This window comes from Pongo pygmaeus, chromosome 4 (assembly GCF_028885625.2).
Source record: "Pongo pygmaeus isolate AG05252 chromosome 4, NHGRI_mPonPyg2-v2.0_pri, whole genome shotgun sequence".
Classification (NCBI taxonomy): domain Eukaryota; kingdom Metazoa; phylum Chordata; class Mammalia; order Primates; family Hominidae; genus Pongo; species Pongo pygmaeus.
This window is the reverse complement of record NC_072377.2, coordinates 91,040,802-91,067,085: the sequence shown is the minus strand read 5'-3', so window position 1 is coordinate 91,067,085 and position 26,284 is coordinate 91,040,802. Positions and strand designations below refer to the sequence as shown.

General features: G+C 40.3%; 1 protein-coding gene across 3 annotated transcripts in view; it reads right to left on the bottom strand.

Annotated features, from left to right (window-relative positions):
• The window catches only part of RASA1 (RAS p21 protein activator 1), a 123,839-nt gene extending 101,870 nt beyond the window's left edge, over positions 1-21,969 (bottom strand). For 2 of the 3 annotated variants that reach the window (XM_054489777.2, XM_054489776.2), the window contains exon 1: positions 17,825-21,969. In XM_054489777.2, coding sequence (XP_054345752.1) covers positions 17,825-18,363 — 539 coding nt within the window. In that variant the 5' untranslated portion in view covers positions 18,364-21,969. Of the gene's footprint in view, positions 1-17,759 lie in introns of all 3 variants that reach the window. The other variant, XM_054489779.2, reaches the window with a different exon arrangement.
• Between the last annotated feature and the right edge of the window lie 4,315 nt (positions 21,970-26,284).

Sequence of the window (26,284 nt, the reverse complement as noted above, 5' to 3'; positions counted from 1 at the left end):
ATATATGGTGTATATACATATGGTGTGTGTGTGTGTGTGTGTGTGTGTGTATACGTTTATGCATATGTGTATGCTGGGTCACAGGTGTAAAATCTATTTCTTTTAGTGAGTCATGATCAAAATTATATCTGAAGGCCACTACTCTGTAAACAATAGATCCACAAAAGGGTTTTAAGAAAGTATAAAATTTGTCTTTACAAGATTACACTGAAAGTAAAATAAAGCAATTTTTCAAACTGCTGGGAGTTTCAAATTCAATTTAGTTGCTTTCTACCAGTAATTTTTAAGTAGAGTATAACAGAATTAAAATGAAAATAGAATTGTATCACAAGTAGTAATTTAAAAGGTTATTTTTCATTAAACCTTTGCGGGGGCGGGAGTTTTTTAAATTTAAATATAAACATAAGCTCTGTGTCACAATGTATCAGGAATTTCTTAATTTTTACTTGGGTTGAAGTTAAACATTTTGAAAGCCAATAATAAAGAGTTATCAATTGGCTGAGGAAGAGATCAGTAAAAGGGAAAAAAGTAACAGACCATTCTAATAGGAGAAGAAAGAGAAAACGAGGGTGTGAATCAAAGTAAAGGAAATAAAAAAGAAATGTTAGATCCTTTTGGGAGACCAAATGCGAGTGGATCACTTGAGGTCAGGCATTCGAGACCACCCTTGCCAACATGGTGAAACCCTGACTCTACTAAAAAAATACAAAAATTAGCCAGGGGTGGTGGCACGCGCCTGTAATCCCAGCTACTCGGGAGGCTGAGGCATGAGAATTGCTTGAAGCGGGAGGCAGAGGTTTCAGTGAGCCAAGATCATGCCACTGCACTCCAGCCTGGGCTACAGAGTGAAACTCCAACACAAAAAAATAATAATAATAATAATAAAAGAAAGATGTTAGATCTATTTCGGAGGTAGAATAGAACAATCTAGATAACTGGTTAGAGTGGGAAAGGAGAAAAAGAGACCGACTGGCCGGGCATGGTGGCTCAGACCTGTAATCCCAGCACTCTGGGAGGCTGACGCAGGCAGATTACCTAGGGTCAGGAGTTCGAGACCAGCCTGGCCAACATGGCGAAATCCCATCTCTATTAAAAATACAAAAATTAGCTGGACGTGGTGGTGTGCGCCTATGATCCCAGCTACTCAGAAGGCTGAGACAGAAGAATCGCTTGAACCTGGGAGGTGAAGGGTCGCAGTGAGCCAAGATTGAGCCACTGCACTCCAGCCTAGGCGACAGAGCGAGACTTTGTCTCAAAAAAATAAAAAAATAAAAAAGAGACTGACTGAAATCTTAAAAAAATTGTTTTTAAAAGTTAAGAAGAGAATTGCATTACGATTCCACATATCTACACTACAATGCTATGCACAAGCCATTACCATAGCATTCAAAGCATAACACAATTTGTCTCCTATTATATTTAAACTTTTATTCCACTGTACTCTCTCAAGGGCCCTGTGCACTAGGAAGATAATACCATTTCCACAAAAATTAATTAAAAGGTACACCATTGCTAGGCGCGGTGGCTCACGCCTGTAATCCCAGCACTTTGGGAGGCCGAGGAGGAAGGATCACGAGGTCAAGAAATCAAGACCATCCTGGCCAACATAGTGAAACCCCATCTCTACTAAAAAATATAAAAATTAGCTGGGCGTGGTGGCACTCGCCTGTAGTCCTAGCTACTCGGGAAGCTGAGGCAGAAGAATCGCTTGAACCCAGGAAGCAGAGGTTGCAGTGAACCGAGATCACACCACTGCACTACAGCCTGGCGACAGAACAAGACTCCATCTCAAAATAAATAAATAAATAAATAAATGGTACCATTATCTCCGCAGCACTTTAAAAGTTTTATGATTTCTGACACTAACTTTAATGTTAAATGTTATTTTATAACATAGATAAGGTTCTTAAAAAACAATGTCAAAACAAAAATATTAGGTTATTTCCTATTCACTTCTGTTATAATTTCAAAAACAGTTTCATGATAAAAAGATTTTGATCCCAATGATCATACAAAAGGAAGATATTCAGGAATCCTAATATTAACTAGAGGATATGATTTCCTGTTAGTGTGAGGTTTGTGTTCCTTTTTTCCAAATTTCATGAGAAATTAATCAGATTTATGTGCTAACCAAACACAAACAAATACAAACAAACAATAGTTATATTCTTTTTAATTACCAATGATGACAAATGTGGAGAATTACGACATGATTCCAAAGAACTACTAAATCTAACTGAAATTTTATTTCTTCTACCACCAGCATTAAAGCATTGCAGTGTCCCCTAAGTCTAAGTAGAGAATAGTTCCACTCCAGATACCTGGATTAGCTTTCTTCATCAACGAGGAACTAAAAGACAGTAAAATATTCCTAAGTTTTCATATGGTCACTACTTAATGCAGTGATTAATAATTTCTTCTAAATCCATGCTTTGGCAGCCACCCTAAAACCCAACTGATGTGAGTGAACAACTAAGCTTACCATCTGCCTACCCACCTGTCTGTCTATATAGAGAGAGAAAGCAACCTATAGTCACTTAAGTGACATAATGTATGAAAGAATTCCTATACAGTGGCTGTTCAATAAATAAGAAAGTTAACAATGGTTCAATTAAAACACTACAATTACATCCTCACTTTATCACTGATAGGTTCTTAGAAACTGCAGCCTTAAGAAAACAACATACAAAAGGTCCTCAAATAACATAATTTCATTTTAACACTGATAAGAAAAAAATTGGGTTTCGTAATATGTTGTTTCATATTTCTGCATTTGTCTTGAAAAAAGATTTAAAAATCTGTCAAAAAGAAAAGGCCTTCAACCTTAAGGGGGTATTTGTTGATACAAATATCTCTAAATAAATGCATATACAGAAGTATCAAAGCTCATTTCTCTATTGCCTGAGATAACCTCCAGAATGCATGCAAGTACATGAATATCCATAAATACTGAACTACCCAAAATAAACACTGTATTAAGTCCCTTAAGATGGCTATAACACCCTAATTCCTCCTCAAAGAACTTCATTCTCCTACTGAAACAATTTTTCTGAAGCATTAAGGAGGAAAAACAGAAGCAGGAATGTAGCATAGTAGTTAAATAGACTTAGGGGTCAAAAGCTTGGGTTTGTATCACTTGGTAGGCTCTGTGACTTGGGAAAGTTACCTAAAACCCTCCACATCTCAATGTCCTCATATGTGAAAATGTTAGCTATAATCATATTTAGGGGGATAGGGATATATACAGATGTATTTTAGATATATATAATATACCAAAACTTAACAGTGATTATTACCTTTGGTAGTAAAAGTAAGGATTGGTTTTTCTTCATATTTTCTAATCTCCAAATTTTCTATAGTAAACATACATTAATCATATTTAGGGGAAAAGTGATTATTTAAAAATTATCTAGAAGCCAAAATGTCCAACATACAATCAAAACTCACCCATCATACCAAGAACCAAGAAAATCACAACTTGGATGAGAAAAAGAAAATAAACATGTTAATGTTGATGTGTATTAGATGTTGGAAAGGTTTTTAATTTTCAATCAGCTATCATTAAAAACACTTCAACAATCAATTACAAATTCTTTTAAAACAGATTTAAAAAACAGAAAATTTCAGCAAAGAAAAAAGTTGTAAAACCAACCGAATGATGATAAAACAAGCTATAATAACAACCAAAAAAAAAAACACACACACACACACAAAACAAAACTTACTAGACAGGTGAGGAAATGTTGATCAAAGGAGATAAATTTCAGTTAAGAGGAATAAGTTCAAGAGATCTATGGTACAAACATGGTGTCCATAGTTTATAATAATAATTTACTACATACTTTAAATTGCTACGATTGTGTTTTCAGCACAAAAAAAAAAATGCTCAGTACATAAGGTAACGCAGGTTAATTAGCTCAGTTTAGCCATTCCACAATGCATACATATATCAAAATATCTGTTGTACACAACACACATACACAATTTTTGTCAATTTAAAAATTATTTTTTTCAACTTAATGGGCTCAATAGTAGATGACAGAAGACACAATCTGTGAACTTGAGGACCAACAGATCAACAGAATTTACCCAATCTGAACAACAGGAAGAAAAATGACTAAAAAGAAGTTAAAAGTCTTGAGGATCTGTAAGACAGTAATGTAAGATGTAACTCCGTATCACTGGAGTCCCAAAGAAAAGAGGATGGAATTGAAAGGGTATTCAAAAATAATGGCTGAAAACATCCATATTTGGAAAAAAACATAAACCTACAGATCCAGGAAGTGATCAAATCTCAAATAGGTAAACCCACAGAAACCCTGACATATCACTAAACTTCTGAAAACAAAGATAAGGATTTTGAAAGCAATTACAGAGAAAAGACACATTACTTTATAGGGGAACACCAATTCAAGTGGCAAGAGATTTATCATCTGAAACTACAAAGGACAGAAGAAAAGTGGCACAAAATTTTTCAACTTCTGAAAGAAAAGAATTGTCAACTGTAAACTTTATTTGTGGTGAAACTATCTTTCAGGAATAATGGTGAAATAATGACATTCACAGGCAAAAGGAAAACGAATAAATTGTTACTAGCAGACATACCTTTAAAGAATAAGGAAATTCTTCAATAAAAGAAGGAATCTTGAAACACCAAGAAAGAAGAAAAAACAATGAGAAAAGCAGAAATGTAGATAAAAACAATAGACTATCCTTCTACTCCAGAGGTTTTCAAATCATAGTTGATGACTGAAATAAAACTTATAGGCAACAAAAGAAAAAAAACAAGCTGGAATTCATCAAAATTAAATTAAATGCATCAAAAGACACTATCAACAAAACTAAAAAGTAGCCTGTGGAATGGGCAAAAATATTTGCTAATCATATAGCTGATGGGGGATTAATACCAAGAACATATAAAGAACTCCTACGAAAACAAAAAAACTCAACTCAAAAATAGGCAATAGGCTGGGGGCGGTGGCTCACACCTGTAATCCCAGCACTTTGGGAGGCTGAGACTGGTGGATCACTTGAGGTCAGGAGTTCGAGACCATCCTGGCCAACATGGTGAAACCCCATCTCTGCTAAAAACACAAAAATTAGCCAGGCATGGTGGCATGCGCCTGTAATCCCAGCTAGCTGGGAGGCTGAAACAGGAGAATCGCTTAAACCCAGGAGGCAGAGGTTGCAGTGAGCCGAGATCGTGTCACTGCACTCCAGCCTGGGCAACAGAGCAAGCCTCTGTCTCAAAAAAACAAAAACAAAAATGGGCAATAGACATTTCTCCAAAAAAAAGATATATATACAAATGGCCAATAAGCACATGAAAAGATGCTCAACAACACTAATCTTAGGAAAATGCAAATCAAAACCAGTTACTACTTCACACCTACTAGGATAGCTATTATTAAGAAAATAGAAAATAAAAAGTGTTGGCACTCGGGAAGCTGAGGCAGGAGAATCACTTGAACTCAAGAGGTGGAGACTGCAGTGAGACGAGATTGCAGTGAGACGAGACTGCAGTGAGACGAGACGCGCCATTGCACTTCAGCCTGGGCAACAAGAGCGAAACTCCGTCTCAAAAAAAAAAAAAAAAAAAAGTGTTGGCAAGGATGCAGAGAAATTCTAACCCTTGTGCATTGCTGCTGGGACTATAAAATGGTGTGGTCACTGTGGAAAACAGTATGATGATTCCTTAAAAAATTAAAAACAGAATTACCATATGATTCAGCAATTCCACGCCTGGGTATATACCCAAAATGAAAGCAGGCACTGGAACAGATATTTATATACCATGTACACACTGGGAACCATAGCCAAAAGGTGCAAGCAGCCCAAAACTTCAATGGATAACTGGGTAAACAAAAGGTGATATATACATGCAATGGACTATTATTCAGCCTTAAAAAAAAAAAAAGAGAAATTAGCCTGGCATGGTGGCAGGCACCTAGAGTCCAGCTACTCAGGATGCTGAGGCAGGAGAATGGCATGAACCGGGGAGGTGGAGTTTGCAGTGAGCCGAGATTGCACCACCGCACTCCAGCCTGGGCAACAGAGCGAGACTCTGTCTCAAAAAAAAGAAAGAAAGAAAATTCTGACACATGTTACAATATGGGTTGAACCTCTTGAAACTCAACAATTTAAAAAAGTCCAATTTGAAAATGGGCCAAAAACACAGACATTTCACCAAAGAAGGTATACAGACGGAAAAAGCACATGAAAAGATTTTTCAGCTGAGCGAGGTGGCTCATGCTTGTAATCCCAGCATTTTGGGAGGCTGAGGCAGGTGGATCACTTGAGGTCAGGAGTTCAGGACCGGTCTGGCCAACATGGTGAAACCCTGTCTCTACTAAAAATACAAGAATTAGCCAGGCGTGGCGGCAGGTGTCTGTAATTCTAGCTACTCGGGAGGCTGAGGCAGGAAAATCACTTGAACCTGGAAGGTGGAAGTTGTAATGAGCCATTATCGTGCCACTGCATTCCAGCCTGGGCAACAGAGCAAGACACTGTCAAAAAAAAAAAGAAATAAATAAAAAGATTTTCCAACATCATTACTGTGGTGGTTAATATTAGGCGTCAGCTTTACTGGACTGAGGGATGCATTGATGGCTGGTGAAGCATTGTTTCTGGGTGTGTCTGTGAGGGTGTTTACAGAAGAGACTGGCATGTGAGTCAGTGAATGAGGAGAGTAAGACCCACTCTGGGTGGGCACCATCCAATCCAATCGGCTGCCAGAACAAAGTAGGCAGAAAGAGAAACAGAGCCAGCTTGCTGAGTTCCCCACCCCCTTCTAGTGAGGGATACTTTGCTTTTGCCCTCAGGCATCAAACTCCAGGTTCTTTGGTCTCTGGACTCCAGGACTCAGGCTAGCAGCCTCCCTGGGGGTATCAGGCCTTTGGCCTCAGACTGCCAGCTTTCCTGGTTTTGAGGCTTTCCAACTTGGATGTGGTACCAGCTTTTCTCATTGGCTAGCTTGCAGATGGCCTATTGTGGGATTTTGACTTTGTAATGGCATAAGCCAATTCTCCCTAATAAACACCCTTTTATATATGCATGTATCTTATTGATTCTCTCTGGAGAACCCTGACTAATATAATTAGACATTAGAAAAATGTTAATCAAAACCACAATGAGATATCAGTAAAAACAGAAAGGCTAAAATAAAAAATGATGATATCATCAAATGCTGGTTAAGACACAGAGAAACCGGATCTCTCATAAGTTGCTGGTGAGAATGTAAAAATGTATAGTCATTATAGAAAATGCTGGCAATTTCTTATAAAAGTGAACATGCAACTATCATACAATCCAGTAATTGTACTCTCGGGGACTTAAATGACAGAAATGAAAACTTATGTTCACACAAAAACATATATACAAATGTTTATAGCAGTTTTTTTTATAATACCCAAAACTAGAAATGACCCAAATGTTCCCCAATGGCTGAATGGTTAAACAAACTGTGGCACATCTATACCATGGACTACTATTCAGCAATGAAAAAAAGGCAAAATATTGATACTTCAACTTACACGAACTTGACAAATTATGCTGAGTGACAAATGCCAATCCCAAAAGGTTACATACTATTTGATTCCATTTTGAGGCAGGGTCTCATTCTGTCACCCAGGCTGGAGTGCAGTGGCACAATCATAACTCACTGCAGCCTCAACCTCATAGGCTCAGGTGATCCTCCCACCTCAGCCTCCTGAGTAGCTGGGACTACAGGTGTGCAACACCACGAACAGCTAACTTTTGTTTTTTTTGTAGAGACAAGGTTTCGCCATGTTGCCCAAGCTGGTCTTGAACTCCTGGGCTCAAGCGATCCAACTGCCTCAGCCTCACAAAGTGCTGAGATTACAGGAGTGAGCCATTGCACCCAGCCCACATAATCTTCTTTAAATGACCCAAAAAAAACAAATTAGCAGTTACCAGGGAATAAGGAAAGAGGAAGGAGACTCTGGTTATAAAAACACAGCACGAGAGATCCTAGTGGTGAAGAAACTCTTCTGTATCTCTAGTATGGTAATGATTATACAAATTTACATGTTATAATACTGCATATAACTAAATACTAAATATATCACACACCCATGCATGCACACACACAAATGAGTATATGTAAAACTGGTGAAATGTGAACAAAATAGGTGGATTACAGCAATGTCAATGTCCTGGTTTTGATACTGCACTATAGTTATGCAAGATGTTACCACTGAGGTAAAATGGATGAACAAGTACATCTCATTTTTTTTTTTTTTTTTTTGAGACGGAGTCTCGTTCTGTCGCCCAGGCTGGAGTGCAGTGGCATGATCTCGGCTCACTGCAAGCTCCGCCTCCCGGGTTCATGCCATTCTCCTGCCTCAGCCTCCCGAGTAGCAGGCGCCCACCACCACGCCCAGCTAATTTTTTTTTTTTTTTTTGTATTTTTAGTAGAGACGGGGTTTCACCGTGTTAGCCAGGATGGTCTCGATCTCCTGACCCTGTGATCCACCCGCCTCAGCCTCCCAAAGTGCTGGGATTACAGGCGTGAGCCACCGCACCCAGCCCATCTGTCTTATTTCTTAAAACTGCATATGAATCTACAATTATCTCAAAATAAAAAGATTTAAAAATTAGAGAAATGAATCAATATTTAAATAGAAAAGAATATAGGTGAGATATGGTCTATCGTTACACAAATGTCTAATATGAACCCAGTTTAGCAAGTTATTCCTACAAAAAACACTTAAAAGAGGTGAGGGAGATCTCTAAGTCTTTCCCTAAGTCTTTTCCCATCTGAGACAGATGTATTAGAGAAAGGAAATTTTTAAAGTAAAATGTTACAACAATGAATACACATTGAATACAGAAAATTTGCTGGAGTAACAGCTTATCCATAGGATATTCCATGGCTACCATGGTCATGTGTAGGATCTTTCCACACTATAATAATCAGACATGCATTTAAATATGCTTTCTATCTTTCAACAGAAGTACGGCCAAAAAAGATAAAGGTCACTGACTAACAAAGAAAGAGGTATAAGTAAGGCAAGATTTTCTCTCCCACAGTGAAAGAAATTAAAAGAACGAGGACCTTATTTCTCAAGCAGCAGACATGAATTTAATCTGCTCCAAAATAATCCAAATCCATTTTTAAAGATGTAGAGTTACCCATGTATTAGTCAGTTTGGGCTGCTATAATGAAATACCAGAGTCTGGGTGGCTTAAAGAACAGAAATTATTTTTTCACAGTTCTGCATGCTGGAAATTGAACTATCAAAGTGCTGGCAAGCTTGGTTTCTGGTCAGGCCTCTCTCCTTAGCTGACACATGAAGGCCTCCTCACCATGTCCTCACATGACCTTTTCTCGATGCACTCATACTCCTGGTACCTCTTCTTATAAAGGTACCCGTCCTATAGGATTCACGAGTCACCCTTATGACCTCATTTAACCTTAATTACCTCTTTTAAAGGCTGCATATCCAAATACAGTTACATTGGTGGTTAAGGCCTCAACCTATGACTATGGGGGACAGGGGGGAACTATTAAGTCCAAAATGCCAGTTACTGCCAGCCCTGAAGTACGTTAAGTTTTATGTGGGTGCATATATGTGTGTACATTCTATGTAATGGAAGGGGGCAAGACAAAATAAAAAGCATAGTATTTACATTAAAATTCCAGCTCTATCACTCAGTTTTCTCAACATGAGGATGATGCCCATTCTCACTATATCATTGTAAGAATTAAATAAGATAATCTATATAAAGTACCTGACATATAGCAAATGATTAGCAAATACTGAGCCTTTGCTTCTAGTCCCCTGTAAAATTAAAACAAATGAATTATAAATATTACCCAAATCTAAATATATGTGAAACATTATGAGAATTGGATTCTGTCCCAGTTCTACCACTACCTAGTTATATGAACTTAGCTAGGGTGTAGGGTAGAGAGAAGCAAGTCACTCTTCCTAAGGCTACTTCTGTATCTAAGCAGAGAAGCTTCCCTCTGTAACTAAAACTCTACGTTACACATAACAACTTGACTACAATTTGAAACACAAACACTACAAAAGTTAATCACACTTTCTCACTGTAATAATCCTAAACGAAAGAATGACACTGAAATTTCCTTCAAGAGAATTATGGTATGAAATTTCAATATCATTCTTTCATTTACTTTCATTCTTTCACTCTTTGGCAACTATCCTCTCAATTTGAAAAATTTACCTGTACAACGTATCTGTAGACTACTTTTATCATCTTATTTCCCTATCAGTAATGCCTCATCTTCCAACGACTGTAGAATTGTATATTTCTTTTTGTGCCCCATACTGTTCATTATTTTACTCACTAAATCACATAACCTCTAAAACACCTAAAATCATCATACTCTAAATCCTGTAGAGATGTGACAAGACATACATAGTTATCAATAAGTTGTATCTAATAACAACAATTTTTAACGTAGCACAAAACTGAAATGTACTGCCAGTGATTTCAAGGTAACACAGAAATACCTGCATATTCAAACAATAACCAACATCCGTATTCAGTATTTTTGGTTTAAAATTAAGGTAATGGTACCCAAAAAGCAACATCTATTGTGGAGAAATTTGACTCATTTAATGAAAGACAACTAAGCTTGCTGGGCCTGAAGGAAGAACTCATAAGTATTTGCCCTATCTCCCACCCTGTCCCTCACTACTAGTATTCTATTATCTGGTATTACATGAAAATAAGTAATACACATGGTACTGTTACTTTGGTGCCCCGAGGAAAGCTCAACTTGCTGTATTCATGCCATTTTATAGTCCCCTCCCATATTTAATGCACACTGGGTTATGTGACCAGCACTCACCATTGGAACATTAGCAAGGATGAGGAACACAGAAGCTTGATAAATACCAGCACACTAGGGCTTGGAAAGGTCTTTCACGGAACTGCCATAGCTGCCATGCTGTGAAGAAGGCCAAGCTGGCTGGGCACAGTGGCTCATGCCTGTAATTGCAGCACTTTGGGAGGCCGAGGTGGCAGATCACGAGGTCAGGAGTTCGAGACCAGCCTGGCCAACATGGTGAAACCCCATCTCCATGAAAAATACAAAAATTAGCTGGATGTGGTGACACACACCTGTAATGCCAGCTACTTGGGAGGCTGAGACAGGAGAAACGCTTGAACCCGGAAGGCAGAGGTTGCAGTGAGCCATACCACTGCACTTCAGCCTGGGTGACAGGGCAAGACTCCATCTCAGGGGAAAAAAAAAAAAAAAAACAGAAGGCCAATCTTCTTCAAGTGGAGAGGCAACATGGGTAGGAAGAGAGAGGGAAATGCCCAGCTATCTACCAGCTGCTCCAGCCGTCCCAGTTGAGGCACTAGATTTATGAGTTAAGAAGCCACAGTGGACAGTACAGCCAACAGATCACATGTGGAGAAGTCACCATAAAGCCATACACAAATTTTAGAATCAAGGGCAAATACACAATTGTTTTAGCCACTATGTTTTGGAGTGCTTTATTATGCAGCAATAGATAATCGAAACAATACAAATAAACCAATTAGAACTGTTCCTGTTTGGCAGTAAGCAACAACAACAACAAAAAATGTCAGTGGTAACCATTGTTATAGTTAATAATCACCATAAAAAATCTTCTCCCCAAAAGGTACTTTTTTGGGTATTTAAGCGTTCTTAAAGGGACTCTGTTCATTTCACCAATGGCCAGTAAAGAGAGAGAAGTAAAGCAACCAGAAAGTCTACCCTTCATTTTTCCTTTTCCCTTCCTAATTTATGCCTGTCCTTTTTAGCTTTTCCAGTAATGTCTGCCTGTTTTCCCCAAAGTGGCTAATCAATGATCCATACCGATTCCAGCATTCAACTGTGCTCTGTACCTCAGTCACTACAGACATCACTGTCAACTTCCCTCCAGACTACAGGTAACTAAAAGTTCTGTAGACCAGACTCTTCACTAAGGGTGAAAAGTTTAAACTCATCTAATTCATAATTATGTTTTCCTGATAGAATCATTAAGCGAAGAGCATCAGAACCAATAACCTCTTGCTCAGAAAATAAATTAAGTAGCAGGAAAAACATACCTACTATTTTTCCTCAAAGAATTTACTGATCCTAATTACATAAATTTCTTTTTCTTTTAACCCTCATGACCTTTGCTCATACTTCACTCGTGATATTTATCTTAACCTAGCCTGAATCACAGTAATTGGTTTACTTAATTTCCTACTAGATCTAATACTCCCTTTTCTCCCATTGAGAAAAGGGGCATTTCACTCTTGTAACTCTTGAAGCACCTACTATACTTCTCTGCTACTTATACAAACACAGTAAAAAATATGAGTTCTGGTCATCAATCATTGTCCGTAACTAATCTTAGCAAGTCTCACCCCCATTTTTATTAAGAAACAATGGCTCACCCATATGTATAATGCAATCAGTGACAAAGTTAATGAATGCTACATGTTCTAACATTAACCTTCACCAATTATTTGACTTAATAAGAATGATTTTATTTTTGTAGAGACAGTAAAATGATTTTTTAAAAAAAGAGAGGTACTATTTACATTTCTTATTTTCTTTTCCTTAAAGTTTCAGACTTGAGAAGTCTGAATATTAGGTTCAGCATAAGATCCAGGCCAGATGCCAGGCAAATACTGCAATAGCAAAGGCAAAGCAGACCTGGTGGAGACCGCAAATGGAGACCTCAGTACCCACCTAAAAGGGTCAACCGCTACTCAGCTCCGGCAATCTAGTCTCAAGCAGGAATGGCCACCAGGTATAGCCAAGTCCAGTGGGTTTTCTAGAGATGCTAGAAGTTGAGACTTCTTAAATATGAAATCTTCCTATTGGCCGCGAGGTGGCTCACACCTGTAATCCCAGCATTTTGGGAGGCCAAGGCAGGCGGATCACCTGAGGTTAGGAGTTCGAGACCAGCCTGGCCAACAGAGTGAAACCCCGTCTCTACTAAAAATACAAAATTAGCTGGGCATGGTGGTGTGTACCTGTAACCCCAGCTACTGGGGAGGCAGAGGCAGGAGAATCGCCTGAATCCGGGAGGTGGAGGTTGCAGTGAGCCAAGATCACACCACTGCACACCACCCTGGGTAACAGAGCAAGACTCCATCTCAAATAAAAAAAAATAATAATAATAAACAAAATAAATCTCTATTCTTAAATGGTGACAATTGCCAAATATTCCAAATACCCTAAGAGCAAGCAGTATATATCTGTGGGTTGGAGTCTCACCAATGGCCACTTGCTACTGCAGACTCACAGTTAAAAATCTCTACGTATAATTGATGGTGCACTACACAAACAATATACCTTTACCACCACTGCCCCTAACCCCGCAGAAGAAAAAAATGAGAACCATGAAAAGAAACTCCAAAAAATTATGTAGTGACAAACTTCTTTAATTTAACCTTTTCGCTCTCGAAAAAGAAATCTGTTAGCAGTTTTAGATATAGAAACTTTTATAGTAGAAAAACAGAGAGGAAGAATTTTTTTTATTTTTATAATTTTTTCCTCAAAACTTTGAAAAAAGAAAATATTCAAATAAATAGTACAAATTACATAAACATTTCCAGCCTCAACCAAACTAATGAAAATGCTCAGTAATAAAAATGAGACTAATGATTCACCACGTACACAAAAAAACAAGGTACAAAATACTAATTAATAGTGTTAATTTATTTGCACTGGTGTATCTACATATTGTCATTTGACTCTTTTGTGATCAATAGCACAAAACTAACTGGGAACAAAGTTGAACTAACTTCCTGACCATGGAACACTCAAGTAACAAGCCACTTGTGGACTCAATCCTGTGACCTAAACTCCCTTAATACCATGCTATCCATAACTAAGGGGACCAGTTACTCATAGTCAGTATTTAGTCCAACAACATTTCTTCAATACTTTTACAAAAGATAAATATTATTTGAAAATGTCTTTAAGGCTTTTCCTTCCACTTAAAAATATGAATATCTACATTCAGGAATAGGAATTTATAGAGAACACTTGAATTTCACCTCTAAAATTGCTTAACCTACTGCTAGAAGCCCTTATAAAGTTAAAATAAAATTCTTAATATAATTAATCATGGTAGGCTTGGAGTTCAAAACATTCTCTAAAATAGTCATTTAACAAGGGAGACTCTAACCAAAAGAATTAGTAGACAATTTAGTGACAGTAAAATATTACAGTTATGGGCACAGGGGACTATGTATTTATCGAACACTTACTATGCCCAAGTTTTGTGCTGAATACATCAAGGTATTCACTAAATCTTAAAAAAAAAAAAATCATATGAGGAAGGTACCATTCCTATCCCCATTTTACGGATGGGGAAACTGACCTTTCCAAGAATACCCAGCTAGTAAGTGGCAGAGTCAGGATTCCAACCCAAATCTTGTCTAACTTCAGAATCTGCCTGCTTAACCACTACACTGCATTGCCTCCAGTGACTCTGGGTTGATAACTAAGATGAAATAAGAAGGAAATTTGTACTTCTCAGTGGCAAATTTTAAAAACATATTAGAAATGGAGGGTATTTTTTAGAACATGAACAAGTTTCATATACACAGTCATACAATTTTTATTTCCAAATAAATGTAGTAATGATGAAAATCCCACACAACGAATTTCTCACAATTTTTCATAAGTACTCAATCATGGTGTTTTTTTTTTTTTTAGACAGGGTTTCGCTCTTGCTGCCCAGGCTAGAGTGCAACGGCAGATCTTGGCTCACTGCAACCGCCCCCTCCCTGGTTCAAGCAATTCTGCCTCAATCTCCCAAGCAGCTGGGATTACAGGCGCCCGCCAACATGACTGGCTAATTTTTTTTTTTTTTTAGTAGAGACGGGGTTTCACCGTGTTGGCCAAGCTGGTCTCGAACTCTGACCTCAGGTGATCCACTCGCCTTAGCCTCCCAAATTGCTGGGATTACAGGCGTGAGGCACCACCCCCAGCCCAATCATGTTTATTATTAAAAATTTAATGGGAACACCTGTATTTTCCCCTCAATTTTGCTGTGAAGCTAAAACTACTCTAAAAAACAGTCTATTGGGCCAGGCGTAGTGGCTCACACCTGTAATCCCAGCACTTCGGGAGGCAGGTGGATCACCTGAGGTCAGAGTTCGAGACCAGCCTGGCCAACATGGCAAAACCCTGTCTCTACCAAAAATATGAAAATTAGCCAGGCCTGGTGGTGGGCACCTGTAATCCTAGGTACTCGGGAGGCTGAGGCAGGAGAATCGCTTGAACCTGAAGGCGGGGAGGGGCGGGCCGGAGGTTGCAGTGAGCCAAAAACACGCCACTTCACTCCAGCCTGGGCGAAACAGCGAAACTCCATCTCAAAAAAAAAAAAAAAAAAGAAGTCTATTAAAAAAAGTTTTCTCCAACTACAATATCCTAAATATACCTAATTTTTAAATTATAAACTAGCATAAGACTAGATTCTTTCAGTATGAAAAGTTGCACTGTTTTTCATAACCATTGTACCAAGTATGCTGTTAGCATTTAATAAAAATTGAACCATTTTTTCAAAAACAGTGCTGTAACATTGTTTTTTTGTTTGTTTGAGACAGAGTTAAGCTCTTATTGCCCAGGCTGGAGTGCAATGGCGGGATCTCGGCTCACTGCAACCTCCGCCTCCCGGGTTCAAGCGATTCTCCTGCCTCAGCCTCCTGAGAAGCTGGGATTACAGGCACCGGCCACCACGCCAGGCTAATTTCGTATTTTTAGTAGAGAGGGGGTTTCTCCATCTTGGTCAGGCTGGTCTCAAACTCCGGACTTCACGTGATCCACCGGCCTCGGCCTCCCGAAGTGCTGGGATTACAGGCGTGAGCCACCGCGCCCAGCAAAATTGGAATTAACACTCCCAGAATACTCCCAGGGACTCTGTATTACAAAGACATTAAAATATGAAAAAAACTCTGACGAAAGACTTGAACCCTTTATTGAGGAATATAAAAAGTTGAATACTACATCCCGTTGGTTGGCATAAATATGACTAACTTTACTTTTCCACTTTAAGTATCAAAAGATGTAGCCTTAAGTCAAAAATGGATTAGGGTAACAGAATCTTTTCCTAATTAGTTTCAGAACTTTCTAAATGCGCCAAAGAAGCTTATCCAAAAAAAAAAAAAAAAAAAAAAAAAAAAAAAAAGGCCGGGCACCGTGGCTTACGCCTGTAATCCCAGCACTTTGGGAGGCTGAGGCCCTGAGGCCGGCGGATCACCTGAGGTCAGGAGTTCGACACCAGTTTGGCCATATGGCGAAATTTCGTCTCTATTAAAAATACAAAAATTAGCCAGACATGGTGGCACGCGCCTGTAATCCCAGCTACTAGGGAGGCTGAAGCAGGAGAATCTCTTGAAACCGGGAGGCAGAGGTTGCAGTGAGCCGAGATCACGCCACTGCACTCCAGCCTGGGCAACAGGGCGAGACTCCGTCTCTGGGGTGGTGGGGAGGAGAAAAAAAAAAAAAGAAACCTCTGAATTGTCCAGAGTGACTGTCAACATATGAACCAAATCTTTTTTTCTTGATATTCAACAAAGTTGTCAAAATTCTTTTTTTTTGAGACAGAGTCTCGCTCTGTCACCCAGGCTGGAGTGCAGTGGCACCATCTCGGCTCACTGCAACCTCCGCCTCCCGGGTTCAAGCGATTCTTCTGCCTCAGCCTCCTGAGTAGCTAGGATTATAGGCGTATGCCACCGCGTCCGGCTAATTTTTGTATTTTTAGTAGAGACAGGGTTTCACCAGGTTGGCCAGGCTGGTCTCGAACTCCTGACCTCAGGTGATCCGCCCACCTCAGGCTCTCAAATTGCTGGGATTACAGGCCTGAGCCACTGCGCCCGGCCGGTTGTTAAAATTCTAAGGGTCAATTAAGAGTTATATGAGAAATCTGTAACAAGTTTTACCTAATACCACTTCCCATCTCAACATTTTCATCAAGGTCCACCTTTATGAATAAACACCTAAGTTCAATTAAGACAAGTGAGGAGGAGGTATTAACTTACATTTTAAAAAAGTCATTATCCTCTATATTCTACAGACTGTAAAACTTAATTTTTAAATAGAATACTATACTGGCCACCAACAAAAAATGTTTAAGGGAAGCTCTATTAATTTTGTTTTGCCTCACTGTTGTACTTCCAAAGTCTCGACTATAAAAGCAGTGCGTTAATATTAAGTGGCAAGCCTATGGAAGAAGATACATTGTTGGAATATAGGCTCTCAATCACACCTATAATTCACAGAATTCCTTTTCTTTCTCTCTGACCCACGTTCTCATTAAGTGACCCAGACTCTTCTGCATCACTATACTTTCTCTAATCAGAAGCTGGGATGTGCACTGAAACAAAAACATTGTAACCAATACATTTTTCAAATTATTAATATAGTACTCGTTTAAACACTTGTATTCAAAGCTTCTCACTAATCATCGAGCTTTATCAAGTAACACACACAGGTTAATATACACTATGACTGCCTTGGTAGCCGCAGTTTGACTAAATCCTGGGACACCACCTCAACTTGGAAGGGACAGAACCATATCCGGTTCTCATTAGATACACATTTTCTCATGCTTTCCATCTTAAAGACTTTACACTTTCCCAGAGAAGCAATAAATGTAGGAAGACGCCAGGTAGCATGCCTGTAAGGAAGATAAGTGATCAAATTAAATTCCTACGCAAGAAACCTGAAACTTCAAAAACTTTTCCTAACAAACCACAGATGAAAAGGACAAAGTATGATTTACCCCTTCATTTCCACTTCTTTTCTGGAGCCAGCTTCCCAAATTCCTGAACAGCAGTCTTAACTTACTGGTTAGTTGGAGGAGCGGTCAACGGTATGGCCACCTCTTCCTCCTCGTATTCTGGTCCATCCAGAGAGTCACCTTCGTCCACTGTCCCCAGGCCCGCCCCCAAAGGGGGCAGGTAAGGGGGAGGGGGCAGAGGGGGAAAACCGCCGCCCGGCCCGAGAGTCTCAGCAGGCAACGAAGTGGGCAGTTTGGTGAGAGCCATGTCTCCACTAGGTCCAGCGACAGCAGCACCGGCCACGCCAGCAGCAGCACCAGCTACGCCAGCAGCAGTACCTCCCCCTGTCAGTCCGGCTCCCCCCAGTGCCCCTGCCACAGACCCGGCTCCTAGGAACCCTGACCCCAAAGCGGCTCCGCCACCCAGAGTTCCAGCGACTCCGGTCTCCACCAGCCCAGGATAGGGGGCGGCTGCCACAGGCAGGGCCGCGGGTATCTTCACCCGACACACTGCGGGATAGGCACTGGAGCCCGCTGCCGCGCCGCCTCCTCCAGCTCCGGCTGTTACCGGGCCGCCCTCCTCACTGCCGGCCTCGGCCGCCATCATGTTGAAGCCCGCTCTACTCTGCCCTACCCTGCCCGCCCGGGAGCCCCAGGGGCCACCAGGCCCGGGCTCCGAGCCGCCCCACCCAGACGCGTCTCCCCTTCAGCTCCCCAGGCTGAGGAAACAACAACAAAAGGAGAGAGCCCGCCGCCGCGCCCCCTCCTAGGGCCACAGCCCAGGCTCCGGAGCTGCCTGGGTTACGGGAAGCCAAGTGGGCAAAAAACCCAACGCCTGCACAAACGCCACCCAAACCTCACCGCACACACCCACACTCACGCACACAAACACATGTACAGAAGCGAAAACTTCCTCGCTGCACTAAAGAGGAAAAGAAGCACAGGGAAAGAGGCTGAGGCTGCTACCGCTCCTTCAGCCGCCACCACCGCTTCTTCACCACCCCAGTTCCGGCCACCCACACCGCAGCCACCGCCGGTGCCGCTGCTGAGGCTGGGGCCACTGCAGCCGCTTCATCCTCCACCAGGCAGATGAGAGGGGTGGGGGCAAGAGAAAGGGGGGCGGGGTAACGAGGAAATCGACTGAACTGCTCACTACCTGGAGCTCTCAGTGAGTGAAACGGGAGAGAGAGAAAGGAAGGCGGGGCAAGGGAGGAGGGACGGAGGGAAGGAAGGGCGGAGAAGGGAGAGGGCAGCTTGTGCGCAGGCGCGTTCCTGGAGCGGGGGTGGGGGGCCGGGCCGGGAGGAAAAGGAAGAGTCCAGAGGGAAGGAAGCGGCGGGGACGCGCGGTGCGTGGTCGCGCTTGCTGTCCTCCTCCGGTTCCAAGTGTGTGGCGGCGCGGCCGCATCTCCTGTTGGCGTGGCCGGCGGCGCGCGCCTGTCTCCCGGGGCTTTGTTTGATGGGCGGGAGAAGAGGGAAGGGTACCTGAGCACGCGGGTGCTTGGCGCTGTGAAAGCCGGAGAGACCAGAGGGGGACCAGGAGGCGATGGAGAGGAAGGAGGGGGAAAGGGAAAGGAAAATGCCTAGAAACTAGTTCCGTACGTCCTAACCGGTGGAAAAAACAGCCTTAACCAGCAGCGCAGAAACCAGGCAGGGGTCAGGTAGCTTTGAAGATCGGGGCGGTACTATTAATGTTTTCTTTTTCGTTGCATGCTATAAATCACTATGACTGTCTCACACACACACACAGATAAAATAGATTCTGAAACTCCAAAACGAAATAAAGGGCACCATATGAGAAGGGTGGAGAATTTGGGTAGAAATACTGGTTATGAAGTAAGATTTCTACCAGTATATGCATACGTTTTTCTTTATCAACTGTCTCATATACTTACCTATGCCATTATAAGTCTGTTGGATACTGATGAGGAGGAGGGGGTGCCACAGAAAACACTAATCAATGCACTTTTGTCCTCGTTTGTGTGCAAAAGACTCCAGGACGTGATCCACAATGCAAGCACCTTCAACAAGTCAAATGACAAGAATGTCCCAGAATGCTAATTATAATTATATATCGTTTCAAAAAGTAGCAATAAACTGAAAACTCATTTCTAATACAATTAAGGAGAAGGGTGTTATTTTGTCTTTTACACTAAAATGTATACAAACTGTGCATTCATGTAGAGGGAGCTTCTCATGGTTTGAAATTAACAGTATTGTTAAATTCTCCCAGGAGTGATCCCACATTGAATACCATTGGATATTGATCTTTGAGATCAATATTTTCTGTGCTAAGGATGATCAAACCAACACTCAGGATGGCAAGTGGCTGTGATAGAAACCCAGGAACAAGAGAAAAGACCACTAAAAGAGGTGACAAGATACAGGCAATGCATTGTCTTTGTAAGTTTGCATAGGCCTATTTACCTAGGCAATGACAACAATCCAACTTGATTAGGTGTAGTCCTGGGGCCTCCATTACGCTTATCTCTTAGGCAGTGTGCTACCTGGGAGAAGGAAGATGGACCAGTCACAGGAGCTAGAGTTCTCAGAGTGAATTCAGCCCAGCAACATCCTTGGAATTCAGAAATGCCACCTCAGACCTTCTGAATCAGAAAATGTGCAGCAATCCATTTTAACAAACCCTCCAAGTGATTGTTTGCACACTTAAGTTTGAGAACCACTATATTAATGTATAGTATACTAATCAAGAAGGAGGTATGCAATACCTAAAAACGGTTCTGAAAGAAATATTAGATGTCATTCATTAGATGGGTAGGTAAAATAGGTGGGTTTTGAGTTGCTAAGCTCTGTGCTGTTCTAGAAATGAGAATGAAGTAGTTCCATAATACTTAATAATGAAGTACTACCTATGGTGGCCTCCCTGAGAACAGTTTTCTTTTAAACTTAGACCCTCAGTTAGACAAGACTATCAGAATACCTACTCTACTTACTGTCTGCTGTGTGAACACCAAGTGCAACAATCCCAACAAATCTTAATATAGCCTGTGCTTGAAAACCTCCAGTGTGTTAGCATCCCAATCCTCCAACATTCCTGTCCCAATCACCACTGTCAGCCCTTGAATGCAGGACATTGGACTGGCAGGTTATCACCGGCTCTTGGTTATCACTGATCTCTAAATGTTCACACACCCTCTGTATGTTGCCTGGGAGTCCAGGTGAGGCTCACTATTCTTACTGCAGAATTACCTCCTCCTTTTTTGACAATTCTTTAGCACTTTTAAAGGTCAATATTTAATGCAGTCTAACACCTATCAAACGCTCAATTAAATGTTTTCTAGACTTTTAGGTGTATGTACCTACAAAACTGTACTGCAAATACAACCTGTGGTCTATTCTACTGCCTAGCCCAGTCCTACGCAACCTCAGTATGCTACTTTGAACAGATCTTCATCGTTTAACAAATACCAAATTTGATCAGCTCCTATCTTTGGAAATCAATTTCTTAACCAGTAGGAAATAACTAGTATGTCTATTTGTAAATCAGCCTTATACCAATATCTTACCTAGTTTATGTTTAGCCTTAGAGTTAGCCCTGTTCTTTTCCTCCAAAGAAATTGCCACATATTTTTATGAGGTATTTTCGGATATTTAATATATTTCTATTATTGGATAGATCTAGGCTGTAATCTTTACTATTGCTTGTGTACTTTCTGAATCTCAAATACGTTCTCTATCTTTAATTTATTTGCATTTTTTCCAAAAGGATTTAATGTTTCTACTTCCTTTATTTTTGTCCATTGCCTTTCTTTTCTACCCACCTTAACTTTCTGCCCAGTTAACAAAGGAAGTAAACTATCTTAATTAAATTCACAGATATTAAACAGGGAGGTATTGAAAAACAGAATAGTACACAAAAGAAAGACAATTCAAAATACATTTTACCTTTAGTAAAATAAGCTATTATATCTGTGGTTTTAGAAAAGTTACTCTAGATTTTGAAACATAGTATTTAATGAAGACTAAATAATAAAAAGTGCTGGACAAAAACTTACGTATGAAAAGAAACTGAAAATTTAAGAAATGAAGTTGGCTCATTCTGGTTTCATTGGCAACTGAAATATGAATGTGGCTGGGCGCGGTGGCTCACGCCTGTAATCCTAGCACTTTGGAAGGCCGAGGCAGGCGGATCACGAGGTCAGGAGATCAAGACAATCCTGGCTAACACTCCAGCCTGGGTGACAGAGCGAGACTCTGTCTCAAAAAAAAAAAAAGAAATATGAATGTACTACGTTCCAAAATATTTTATAGTTTTGATATCTTGAGTATGTGGAAAGGTAATTCTAACTCAGTAACGTAACTGTAATTTTAGAGGACCTTAGAGCATATGTATGAATAGTTTCTGATGGGAGGACTAACCAAGAAGTAATAAAGAGCTTACTGCTGTGTTTGAAGAATGCCAAATTGTGATCCATGCCCTAGTACCTACTGAGTTACACGAATAGCCTTCCAAATTTACCTAAATAGTATCAAAAGGTTTCATTGACCCAATAATTTTGAAAGAAAGCCTTTACTTCTAACCCTAATGTCCCCACTGCATTTATTGACTTTATCTTAAAACCCTCCAGAGCACAAATTTTTTTATTAGAAAGATCTTTTGAGAAAATAACATTGAGGAGATACAGGTTAAAGGAAATACTTTGATGAAAAGGTAAATAACTCTGCAGAGATTACAATATGTGGTATAATAACTAAGATTTATGAAAATTATAAATACCATAGAGAAATTGAAGAACTGTGTGATGATCTCTGAGGCTGTAAAATAAATTCCAAGGTAAATTATCCAGAGCTCTCTCAAAACATTCAAACCAATATATGAGTAAAGATTAGAACAGTTAGATCTAAATATCTCTTCTCTTAAAATATAAAATAATAGAAAAATATATTTATTTTTTGTTATATACTTTATTCCTATTTTGTCTTTATATTGCAGATACTTCATTATTTTTTGTCAGAACCTTTCCTGCTTCATGATTTCTAGTCTCTTTTTCTTTACCTATTATTTTACTCTGACCAAGCGCATTTATGTATTTTCCTTTCTTTGCCTGGCTCCTATATATGATAGTACCCCATGGTAGAAGTAAAGGAGAAAAGGGAATGGAATGGTTTCAAGGCAAAGAATGTGGGAGAGTCGGGTGGGTAGGACTTTGCCATATTTCCCTCATTATTACGCTCCCATTTTTCACAGATAATATTTTTTGAATATGCCAGCAACAATTTAAATAGCACCTGAAGCACAGTCATGAAATCCAACTAAGCTTTAGTCTTTTCACCTCAAGAATCCTGCAAAGTCTCTAATTCAAGTTACATTCTTTGGTCTACCTGAGAGTCTTCCAGGAATGCTTTCACTTCCAAATTCAGTTAGTATGACAATACACACTGCTCTTCAAAGTAACTATACAATGAAAGGGCTAAGTGGAGCCTTGAGTCAGATAATTATCATAAATAAGGTGAGAGCTTTAACTACTGCAAATGCACTGTAAGTAGCGTAACTCTACTCAGCTAAAAACAGCTTTCTATTTCTAACTATAATTATTTCTCAATCCACGTGCTCTTTTGAAGACTTTTCAACTTCACTTGTTATCTTACTAGAACTCTTATTTTTCAACTTCCTATTCACTGTTTATCTAATTGTTTTTAAAAAGCAATGAAATATGACATGTAAATATAATGGTATGCATCAGTGATTTTCAGACTTCTGGGTTTTATGGACTACTAAAGTTTCCACAAAAATTGAGAGACTACAAAATTGCCAATTATGAGTTTGCCAATGTTGTGAAGAGAGAAGTATTTTGTTGTTACAACAAAACTGCCATTTCCTGCTGCTTTATTTCATAAAAGGAAAGGACATTTCAAGGCAGGGAGAAAGAGGGAAGGAGGAAAGGGAAAGGATGGAAATAATTTTAGAAAAAAAAGGAAAAGTCCTTAGAATTACATAAATTTAGCTTCATGAAATATTCATCATATATTATGTTCTTATTTTATCTTTTTCCATGGATGCATTAAAAATTGGCATTGAAGGCCAGGCATGGTGGCTCAAGACTATAATCCCAGTACTTTGGGAGGCCAAGGCAGGAGGATCACTTGAGCCCAGGAGTTCCAGACCAGCCTGGGCAACATAGTGAGACCCTGTCTCTATGAGAAATAGAAAAAATTAGCCAGGCGTGGTGGTACATGCCTGTAGTCCCAGCTAATTGGGAGGCTTAGGTAGGCAGATAGCTTGAGCTCCAGAGGTTGAGGCTGCAGTGAGCTGTGATTGTGCCACTGCACACCAGCCTGGGTGACAGCAAGACCCTGTCTCAAAAACAACAACAACAAAACAACAACAACAACAAAAAAAAACAAATAGCATTAGTTTGACAAAATATCTTAGTTTGGATTTCCCCAGAAGCAGACTTTGAGACTAGTACTTGAGTGTTAAATTTTTTACTTAGGAAGTGATTCCAGAATACTTCAGTTCAAGAGCAAGAAAGGGGAGGGGGCCAATACAGGGAATGCTAAAATGAGCAGGTTGCTGCTATGGATAAGTAGGGCACTCCATTCGTGTGAAACTCTGGGACACAGCACAGAATCCACCTGACAGTTGTTATACCTAAGGGACAAAGAAACTGTGTTTTATCCATCAGTTCTCATTTGGCATTGGTTGAGGGCTGCTCCTGAAAGCATCTCCTCTGCAACACCTCCAGACTGCCTTGTGTGCAATTTGAACATCTTCATGGCTAGAGAAAGCCCTCAGGTAGAGAGCTACTGGTGCATGCAGTAAGAGACCATTGGCATGCACAGAACAGGTGACTCCAAGGGGGTGTGGACTTGACACTGACAGTAGCTACTGTACCAGGATTTCAGAACCCCTGGATTAAAGAACTTATTTCTGTTAAGTACAGATGCTCCTTGACTTAGATGGAGTTACATCCTGACAAAACCCCATTGTAAATCAAGGAGCATACTGAATGCCCATCACTTTCATACCATCATAACGTACAAAAATCATTAAGTAGAACCATTGTAAGTTGGAAACTGTCTAGATACTTTGGAATGTCATTGTATTTCAGCCATTTTATATTTATCTTACTCTATAAAGCCTTAGTGTGCTAAGACTATTTAGCACACATGGTTAAGAAGCTTATTCAGCTTGGGTGTGGTGGCTTATGCCTGTAATCCCAGCACTTTGGGAGGCTGAGGCAGGAGAATCCCTTGAGCCCAGGAGTTTGATACAAATCTAGGCAACATAGGGAGACCCCATCTCTACAAATATTATTATTTTTTTTGAGACAGAGTCTCACTCTGTCACCCAGACTGGAGTGTAGTAGCACAACCGCGGCTCACTGCAGCCTTTGCCTCCTGGGTTCAAGCAATTCTCCCGCCTCAGTCTCCCAAGTAGCTGGGATTACAGGCACCTGCCATCATGCCTAGCTAATTTTTGTATTTTTTTAGAGATGGGGTTTCACCATGTTGGCCAGGCTGGTCTTGAACTCCTGACCTCGGGTGATCTGCCCGCCTCAGCCTCCCAGAGTGCTAAGATTACATGTGTGAGCCACCACACCCAACCTACAAATTTTTTTTTTATATTAGCCAGGTTACAGTGGCTTCTGCCTGTAGTCCCAGCTACTCAGGAGGCTGAGGTGAGAGAATAGCTTGAGGCCAGGAAGGTCAAGGTTGCAGTGAGCCATGATCATGCCACTGCACTTCTAGCCTAGGTGACAGAGCAAGACCATATCTTAAAAAAAAAAAAATTCAGTGTTAATGGTGTGACTGAGACAGGAGCTCCTAATTTCTCAGTGATGCATTTTGTCACTAGATCAGGGCCTGCCAGAAGTGGTTTTCTAAGACTGTTTAATTATTGCTTGCTTCCAAACATATTCCATGTCTCTTCTTTTTATTTAACATGTTTTTTGAGCTAGAAAATAGAAGCATGGTCCAAAGGTCATGACTTAGTAGAAAATTTTAAAGTTTTCAAAGTGCTTCTTTGTACATTGACTCTTTCACAACTCCAGAAAGTATGACAGTATTATTATCTTCAACTGACAGATCTGAAAGGCTTTTAAGTTCCAAAGGTGTGGCCAGTTCACCTCAAGTGACGAAGGTTTATTATAAGGATTCCTGGGGGAGTAAGGCAGGACAAGAAAACTGTTCCACAACAAAATGTCTAGTGTCATAGGGAACCATAATAGTATTTATTGTTCAGGATTCAGAAGCTGCTGCAGAGAATGAACAGGCGTGCCTGTGTCATGTCTGAAAAATAAGGACCAAGTTATTATCTCCTTCGGGTGCTGCACCATTCCCATGACTCAGGTGCTCTGACACTGCTTCACTCATTGCTCTCCCAACACAGTCACTGCTTCTACTGATTCTGAATCTGTCCCCAATACCAGCCATCCCTCTCTCCACACCTCTCTAACTCATGATTTTTGCTTACTCGTGGCTCCCACCACTTCTCTGCTTCCACTTACAAATATTTTTGAAGTGCCAGGGAAACAATAGTATGCCAAAATAGGTACGGTCTTTGCTCT